A 9,543-nucleotide genomic window follows, 5' to 3' on the forward strand; every position below is an offset into this window, starting at 1 on the left:
CGTTTTATAAATAAATATATTAAACACTTTTATTACATATAAAAAATTATAATAATCTTTTCCCATAACTTAGAAAATTTTAGGATTTAAATAAGATAATTTTATTATAACTTTATAAAATACATAAATTATTTTTATAATATACTTTTTAGGATTTATAATATAAGAATTTTTTGGATATAATCATGTCAAACACTCATTCGTGTTCATGCTTATAATATAATTTTTATAAGTTTTATAAAAATAATTTTTTTAATTAGATTTGTACTTATGTAATTACTCTAATTCTCACCGATTGGAAAATGTAATTGAGTGCTTTGATTACAACCAATTCAATGAGACCCACCAATTATAATGGTTACCCAAACATGCCACTTTTGTATAATTACAAGCAATTACACCAAAATCTAATTACTAAGTGGTTTTCTAAACACCACCTAATAATTTTTAACACCATTGAATTCAACATTAAAATCTTGATTTTCCAATCTCCAATTCTATGACTATTCAAAGTTTAGAAATACTTTTGATCAGGATTGACATGGACATTATTGGTAAAATAGGAAGACATGAGTTTGAGTGTGTTGAAGCGCATTATTCTCCTATTTATAAGTTGAGGAGGGACTATGCCTAATTGTAGGTATTGTATCATCCAAAAATTTCTAAAAATTTCGAAGCCTTCATTATAGGAGTTGAATTTGTTGCTTGTAGTCTAAGAAAGCATCAAAGTTCAAGCAATTCAAGGACTTTAATTCCTCTTTCTATTTTATATTTCCATTTATCTATATTTTTCTACTTAGTCCATTGAGTTTTTAATTCCAAAAATTTCCAGGTTTATTAAGGGATTGTCGCAGCCTCATCCTTTTGGATTTTGAATTGGGTTCATTCTTTTGAACTCAGATTGGGGTACTGGAGTCTGTGGGGTGAGATGTTTAGATCTTGGGAGGTAGTAAATGTGATTTGGTCTCAAGACCTAATACAGCTCTTTTCCTAGAATTCAGTAAGGAATTTGTTGAAGGATGAAAGATATTGGATAGACAAAGCTTAGGAGAAGATATCAGTAGTAGATTGGTATGGCAGTTTGAGTGTAACAAGCAATTGTGTGTCAAATCCGCATAACAGTCTCTCTGGAATCACAAATATAAGACTGGGGTATTGCAACGGCTAGGGTGGAAGCTGAAATTGTGGTTTAAACTCATAATTGTCTTCCAAGTTGAGGAAGAGGTCCATCAACGCAAAGGATACTTGTCCCATGTGCAAAGCTATATGGTTTAGGAATACTGTTTTTATCTCTTCAATCCTGACTCCATGCATTTTTCAGTGGCTCTAACTCAATGACCGAAGCAGAAAGCGTTGTATACTCTATTTTCCTGTGCACGCTTGTCTTTAATAAATCTACACCTATCCAATGTAATGATGGTTTGCAAATATATTAATAAAATACAGTAACCGATTCATGCAACTATTTCCTGTTTAGTTCACCCATTTTTTACTAGATTTCACAAGATCTAATTATATACCATTAGCCACAGGTTCCAATACACTTGATTAAAGGAATTTAAAAAAAAAAAATTTTGATAACAATGATTAATTCCATCTCTGAAGAAGTAAACGATTGATCACAAAATATGCTCTATTCTCATGAGTAGAGATCAATCTTCCAACACATGATTAAGAGACAATGAACAATCATCACCCCCCGCCTTAAACCATTATCAACCTGACTAATAATTTGGCAAATATTCAACAAAATGGCTTCTCTAGCTGAATGAATTCCATATCTTGAATATCTAAATCTCTTTTGACAACAATTTCATACAACATACAACATGCTGCCACATCTGTGAAAAAATCCTAGGATACTGTCTACTTCTAAGCAACGGTGCCCGTATTTGCAGGTTCAAAATCTTGATAAGTAAAGATCCATCGAGTAGCAGACTCTGGGAATGGGATGAGAACTGTGTTCAGGCAACTAGAACACGAACAGTTAGCTCTCTTGATCAGTAAAAGTAGGGCTCTCGAGTTCAGCCATGCTTGCAGAAGCAAATGATTCAAAAGATTCTACCGAAGATAGGGAAGAAGCAGTGTCATCAGAATCTGAGATGATTTCGTCGTGCAGAATAATGTGGTCATCATCAATTTCAGATGTATCCGAGCCAGATGCTCCCATTAGAAGCTTGTTTATTGCGGATTTTGCAGTTTCAACAAACCATTCATCCACAGGGAGTGCACTGACAAGATAAAGGCATTTTTAGTTGCTAGAAGAAAAGTGAAGGTTAGACCCGGAAATCAGACTATCTGGGAAGGATGAATACCTTTCAACATCTCTGGCAGTGAAGGTTCTGATTGCACGAGCAGTAATGGCTGATGCAATCTGGTGTACATGCCGAGATGGGTAACCCGCAAATCGAGCTATTTCAACAGTGAAGTGCATATCAAGGATTAACTGCCAAAACAAAAGTGGCAGCATTATAGCCATATAAATTTTAGTGCATAAATCATGCAATGAGGTCTAGAACAGAACAGATGAAAAACCTTAAAGAACACATATACTTGGCTTCATTTTTCACTTTAACAAAATATTAAGATTGGCAAAGAGAGACTTAAATTAAGAATTAACAGCTATCTTTAAAAAGTATAGTCAAAAGGTTATGGAAAAAGTTGTCATGGAAAGTAACCAAACCTGTTGCAATCCAAGTGGCTGAAGCGGAGTAGATTTATCCTCAAACACGCCCCAGAAATCCTGCTCATTGGACAACCACATTAGAACAGTCTCTGTCAGTCTCGCAAGCAAAATTTTTTGAAGTTTCTCTTTTCCAAGTAGCACATCTCCAGCCACGGTTGCTAACTGCTGTAGCTTAGCAAATAATGCCTACAATAATGAAACAAAAACTTAGAATTAGTAAGAGATGTTTTCAGTCAAGAAATGTGTAACATCCCCAAATTTTGCATGGGTGAATGACAGATAAGTCGTCACATGCCAATACACACACATATTACATTGTATACAATTTACTTTGTAATGCACAGAAAGCAAAAAGAGAGCTTGCAATTTAATTCCCACTCACACACCAAAAGAGATTAATAGATTACCACCATTGAAGAAACCATTAGATAAATGAAACAAAACAAACCATACTGTTAACATATAACCAGATAAAAAAAGCATTAAGAAAGGAGGGAAGATTGTTAATAAGCATTATGGAAATCCTTTGTTTACCTAAAGATATATTGACCATCCAAATTCTAAAGACAAACAAAGAATGAGCTTAAAATGGAAGCCAAAGAAACTCTCCCCCTGTGTATCACCTAAAGACAATGGAAGAACACTTTGGCAGAAAGGGAAATTAGTGAGATGACCTGAAATGGCAAAGAAGGCAGAGTGTCCCATTGTGAATCTTCTCCATCTCCACCCAAATATATTTGTGCATTTAATCGTGTTTTACCTTCTATTGAATAGATGAAACTCAAAACATATTGCCTGCAGAAGTGATCTCTGAGCTTGTCAAAAGAGTACTGGAGCTGACGCCTCCTGTCTTTTAATTCGGCAGTTGTACTTGCATTAGGAACAATGTTTTCGTTTCCTGGTTCCTGGTTTTCATTCTTTGGACTCCAAATTTTAACCACCATACTTGGTAACAGTTCATCCATAATTGTAAATGCTATCCCCAGAATAGCTAGTTGCTCAGAATCTGTTTCAGCTCTAAAAGGTATTGTCTCTTTCAGCTCAGTCAAACTGTCATCATCAGAAGGGCCAGGCAGTGCTCTAATTAGAGCATCCATATACTTGTCAAATAGCTGTGAAATTCTAGGTAGTACGTTTCCACCAAAATGCGAAACAACTAGTGGCGTAAGCTGCTCCAGAATATCCTGTTGATGACAATTTAACTTCAGCATTGTATCACTCAAAACCATTTGAGTAGCAAGAGAAAAGTAACTTATTGTTTCCATTTCTCAAGACAGAAAAGAATAGTATTCACTTTAAATTTATCGCATGCACAAAGAAATTTATGACTACAACCAACAATTTTAAAATTCAAAAACATTCCATGTACTAATTAGTCTTATATGCTGATAAATCCATGCATAATTGCATCTTCATGCATAAATAGATAAGTACATGTGCACCTCCATGCAGCAATGCAAGTATGTTTATGTGCTGCAAATTCAATCAACTTACACTACGTAAGAACTACTGCTCGAGAAGTGCAATGCCATACAGGTCTTCCTTTAGAATTCAATTGAAGTCCATCTAATATAGTCAGACTAAGTGACCACCAAAGCTAAAACCACAGAAACATTAAATTATCACGCTATTAAATATTTGTTTAGAATTTTCATACAAACTAGCATATAGAAACACACACAAGTTTTTCTATGATGTAAATGTACCATCGTGTGCATATATTTTGCAGCTACCATTTGGGTTTTTCAATATAATTTCCATATGCTAATAAAAGGCTAAGGGTTGATACTTAGTTAATTAAACAAAATCAATACACACAAACGATAAAAAAGAAAACATGAATACAAAGGTTAAGCAAAGGCATAATACCATGCAACCATCTGAAAATTAATTCTAGAATCTCATATTGAGATGCTTCTCTTGTACTTATCTTACAACATAACCACTGAGGCACAGAACACTTCCTCAATGTGATTTAAATAAACAAAGAACTACAGATCACTTCTTCAAAATCCTAAATTCAATCATATTCTACAAATATTTTCCCTATTTTTCAGCATCTATCACTAGAAGAGTATCACTTTTCGGTCATAGTACCTAGTTTCTTAAAACTTTTAAATGAATTAGGGCATTTATGGTGTTAGAGGTGCGAAGAGCAAAATAAATAATTTCAAACAAGGAAAAAGGACTAACTTACTGAAATAATATACAAAAATTTCATTCCACTATCTACTAGCAAGCTGTTTGAAGATGTGGCAAAAGCCGACACAGCAGACACAAAGTGAGGTGACAGAGGCAAGTTCTCATCAACTTCCATGGAGTCAAAAACAGCCTTTCTAGCCCTCCTAAAATTCAACTCCAGAACTTCCTCAAGATACGGACGCAAGAGCACCAGAAGCAACTTCGAGAGTTTCAACCCTTGTGATTCCAGCAATAAGCAGTAGTTAAGGCTGTCCTGAACACAAATGCTAGCTGCACGTAGTGCAGAAATTGTCTCTGAAGGTGGTGCATTTTCCTTCACCAAACGTACAAAAAATTCAATTTCCCACTCTGCCCACTGAACAACTCTATTGGTATAGACAGGATTGTCGCCAAATATCAAACCAGATTCTCTTGTTGTTAATGAGATCATAGAAAAGACAAGCCTGGACAGTGCGGCAGGAAATGTCTTTGGACAGACAGAACATGAAGGAAGAAAAACCTCAATGTTTTTCTGCAGGCGGGAACCACGAGACTTCAGAAGTAATAATTGTGCTGAAGGACCTTTCCCAAGCTTAATTAAACCAGATAATGCCTTCTTTAGTTCATTAGCACTAACTGCAGGTAGTTCAGCAATCTCAGTAAGCTGATCCTCAAGCATTGCTTTCCTTTCTAGAAATGAAGACTTGTAGGAAGATGATTCAGTTGAAGAATCTCCAGAGAAATTTTTCTCTTCAGCCTCTAAAGCCTCCAGTGCTTCTTCAACTTTATGTTCAGCCAAAAGAACATCGATTTTCTCCAGGAATTTTTTCTTGGGGTCATCCATTTCTTCTTGAACATCATCGACCTTAGGGTCTAGTGGTGTGTCATTAGTATCAGCATTTTCCTGGTTCGACTCTTCCAGTTCACGACACACCCCAGTCATTAGATCCTGCACAATAATCCCTTGAGAAGAGATATGCTTTCGTAGCTCAACCAACTCGTGCTCCATTTCAACAACTTCTTCAGACATTCTACAGTTACCATTACAATCAAACTTACTCAACCGAAATAAATAAAACAATAATTAGAAACTTTTCAACTTGATTTTCATTTATCATAAAAAGGTAAATAGGAACAGTTTTATTTGACCTCAAGAAAGCCAAGTATTTTGTGCGCCTATTCCCACATAAGTTTTCCACAGCATCTTTCAAATCCAAAAGCTCACAGCAAAGTTTTCTGATCCCCTGCATTACCAAAATGTCCAAAATTACATATAAAGAATATGCAAGATGTCAAATCAGGAAATCATGGCTGAAACAGGTAAATGCATGCATGCTTGTAAAAGGACGAACTAGGGGCAGGAAAAACAAGGGAAAAATAGTTTTTTTTTTTTTTTCATATTTGTTCCCCATTTTCCCAGTGTTTAATCAATAAAGCATATAAAATAATAGAGAGATAAATTATCCATTTTTACTACGCCATCAAATAAATAAGTGATTTTGATAGATTCCACTTAGTGCGAAGAAACCCAAGCAATGAAATCCCTGGGAATACCTTTCTTTCTTACTTCCAAGATAGAAAAACAAAGAAAAACAAGCTATAATTTTTCCCTGAAATTTGACTAGACCCAAATTAAAGTAAAGAAATCCACAGTAAAAGAGAAAGTCGAGGTAGAGAAATGGGGAACAAAGCAGAAGAAAACCGAGAAGTTTGAATCCAAGATCTAAAATGGAAAAACAATTTAACAAAGAGTGGGAAACAATCAAACAAAAAGAAGACCTTTTCAGTATGGGATTGGTGAACAGAATCAATCTTGGACTGGGGAGTGATGCTCTCAATGGAAGGGAAGTCATCATCTTCTTCACTGCTCTCCATCATTCGATCAAAGAGTAAAACAGATAGTGTGAATTATTGGTTTTAATGAGAGAGTTTGAGAAGTAGCATCATATCGTTTATCGCGAGGAGGGAGGGCTGACTACGGACCAAACTGCAAAAAGCAACATGTTAATATGCTGTTGCCTTTTGCTGCCACTTTCCAACATGTTTAGTCTCTAATCTCTTTACTTTTCTAACTATATTTTTTTATATCGGATATCAAATTAGTTTTTATTCTTTGAAATTGTGAAATTTACCATAATAATATACATTAATTAAAAATAAATTACTTTTATAGCCAATGAGCCGTCTTAGCTCAGCCGGTAGAGCGCGTGGCTTTTAACCACGTGGTCGTGGGTTCGATTCCCACAGACGGCGAAAATTTTATAATTTTTCAGTTTTCCCTTTTACTTCCTCCACGAGAGAGAAAGATTATGCTCGTGTTCCAGTGCAATGCATAAGCATCTTATCTCTGTGCGGCCCCATCATCCCACCCTCCATTTTCCTTTCCGGAAAACTGTATCATCATCACTGCTTGTCCCCGGCAAATTCCTTCACCGTAGCATGATTTCTTTTGGGTAAACTACAGCGTAAGTCATTCAACTATAGGTTTATTTCTTTTTTGGCCACTCAATTAATTTATTGTGATTGTATTTTGATTCTCGGTTAAATGCCATTAAAATTAAAAATTAATATAATAATAAATTTAGTCCTCAAACTTCTATATTTTATATCGATTTAATCATATCTTAAAAAATAATAACCCTCAACCCTCTTCGTCTCTCATCTGTTGCCATTGCTCCTCTTTCCTGTCTCTAGGTGTATGCTTGGACTGTTACCGCCTATCAGTAACTTTTACGAGTCTATCAACAGCATTCAAGCTCACAAAGAAGGCATACGGTGGAAACATACACCATATAAAAACACATGTTTCTTTCTTAATGATTAGAGAGAAGAATTAGAAGCCTCAGTGGTCTACTGTTTCCCTGATTTTGATGCATTTCAGAAGAATAAAAAATAAATTAAATAAAAATGGCAGAAAAAATATAGATTGAGAGTTGATATATGTTTTTGCTAAGCCAGACTATCATCCCCTTCTCATCTGCATTTTAGGTTCTTTTCTATTTTCTCCATATTGTATTTGTTTCAGCTCTTTTATTTTTCTTTTTTTTTGATCAATTTGCATTTTTTAGCTTCGGGTGTTAAAATGATTGGATCTTTATTTGAAGCTAGTTTGATTTTCAAGGAAGGAGAAGAGAGATGAAGTTGATTTTTTTTTAAAATTATTACTCAATTGATAAAATATGTAAAAATTGAAGGTTAAATTTATTATTATACTATTTTTTTAATTGTTACGTCACCATCCCATAAAATAGGGCAAAAAATACCATAAAAAGCCATTCTTTTTTAAATTTATGGAAATGGGCCCGGTATATTATTATTTATCGGAATGGGTCATTTCCCCGAAAGCGCGTCCACGTCAGTCGATTTCGCGGGACGTGTCAGGAAAACGCATCCCTGAGGGCGCGCTTTGTTTACGTGGCAACAAAACGCGTCCACGTAAGCAAAGCGCGCTGACGTGGACGCGTTTTGTTCCGCGCGTGAACAGTGCCAACATTCATTTTTTTTACTGTTGCCCCCCCCAACGGTAAAAAAAAACCTATAAAACCCCCCACCCTTTCATTTTTTTCACAAATTAATCCTCTCTCAATTATTTTCTCAAATTCCTCTCAATTTGCTCTCAATTTCCTTCCAAATTTCTCTCAAATCCATATTTAATCTCAATTTGCTCTCAATTTTCTCTTAAATCCCTATTTTTTATTTTTTTAAATCATAAAAATTTGTACGAATTTAGCAATGGCCGGAGAATTGATTCGTCTTGATAACATACACATATCCGTCGAACAAATGAAAATGGTAAGTGTTAAATTTATTTTTTAAATATTATTTAAGATTTTTTTATTTATGCATTTTTAGATAATTATTAATTTATTATTTGTTATAAAAGTCTGTAAATCGGATATTGGAATGCTATATCCGGAATATGCATGGTCCTCCATCACTGTTGGTAGAAAATTACCTGCGGGAAGCGGGTTTTTGGTACGTGGCGACGGTAGGCCGGGGATGGAAGTTGGACCCGAAACTGATCAGTTCGTTGATTGAGAGGTGGAGACCCGAGACGCAGACATTCCATCTTCCATGTGGAGAGTGCACTATCACTTTGGAAGATGTTAATCAGATTGGGATTGCGGTGGGCGGTACCCATCACGGGTCTGCATTCAATCTGGCGATTGGGGAGCGATGTGCTCTGAGCTTTGGCGCTATTAGGAGAAAATTAACGGAGGTCGGATTGAGATGGGCTGGTTACGAGACACATTCCCGGATCCAGATGATGATTCAACCGAAGTAGAAAGAATCTGATATGCTCGGGCATACATTCTTCAGATAATTGGAGGTTATCTGATGCCGGACTTGTCATGAAACCTCATACATCTAAGATGGTTGCTAAAACTCGTTGATTTTAGAGCAGCTGGTGAATTGAGTTGGGGGTCTACCGTCTTGGCAACATTATATCGGAAGATGTATGGGGCAACGCAACCAAGTAAAGCGAAAATCGGAGGTTGTCTTTCACTACTACAGTCATAGGCATGGTTTCGCTTTCTATTTCTACGTCCTCAAGTGGACTACCCATATACATTCCCACTCATAACGAGGTAAATTTTATATTAGATTTTACAATTATTATATAGATTTTTAAAAATAATAGTATGCTAAAAATTTATTTAATTAGGTGGAACCAT

General features: G+C 35.5%; 1 protein-coding gene and 1 non-coding gene across 2 annotated transcripts; one reads left to right on the forward strand and one right to left on the reverse strand.

Annotated features, from left to right (window-relative positions):
• Nucleotides 1-1,615: 1,615 nt before the first annotated feature.
• LOC105773316 (exocyst complex component EXO84C) lies at nt 1,616-6,916 on the reverse strand. The gene is made up of 7 exons (XM_012595090.2): nt 6,647-6,916; nt 6,017-6,111; nt 4,884-5,898; nt 3,361-3,870; nt 2,684-2,872; nt 2,316-2,446; nt 1,616-2,231 (listed from the first exon to the last, which is right to left on the reverse strand). The coding sequence occupies exons 1-7, from the start codon at nt 6,743-6,745 to the stop codon at nt 1,988-1,990; spliced, it is 2,283 nt and encodes a 760-aa protein (XP_012450544.1). The 5' UTR covers nt 6,746-6,916; the 3' UTR covers nt 1,616-1,987.
• A 131-nt stretch (nt 6,917-7,047) lies between these two features.
• On the forward strand, nt 7,048-7,120 carry TRNAK-UUU (transfer RNA lysine (anticodon UUU)). Its single transcript has one exon. It is a non-coding gene; the product is annotated as a tRNA-Lys (tRNA).
• Nucleotides 7,121-9,543: the final 2,423 nt, after the last annotated feature.

Source organism: Gossypium raimondii, chromosome 6 (assembly GCF_025698545.1).
Source record: "Gossypium raimondii isolate GPD5lz chromosome 6, ASM2569854v1, whole genome shotgun sequence".
Taxonomy (NCBI): Eukaryota; Viridiplantae; Streptophyta; class Magnoliopsida; order Malvales; family Malvaceae; genus Gossypium; species Gossypium raimondii.

What these genes read in the sequence shown, in the direction of transcription:
- LOC105773316 (XM_012595090.2), bottom strand. Translation starts at nt 6,745, where the DNA reads ATGATGGAGAGCAGTGAAGAAGATGATGACTTCCCTTCCATTGAGAGC. An exon ending in ACCAATCCCATACTGAAAAG is followed by an intron (nt 6,112 to 6,646) that starts GTCTTCTTTTTG and finishes TTGGTAATGCAG; the next exon opens with GGGATCAGAAAACTTTGCTG. An exon ending in AAATACTTGGCTTTCTTGAG is followed by an intron (nt 5,899 to 6,016) that starts GTCAAATAAAAC and finishes TGGTAACTGTAG; the next exon opens with AATGTCTGAAGAAGTTGTTG.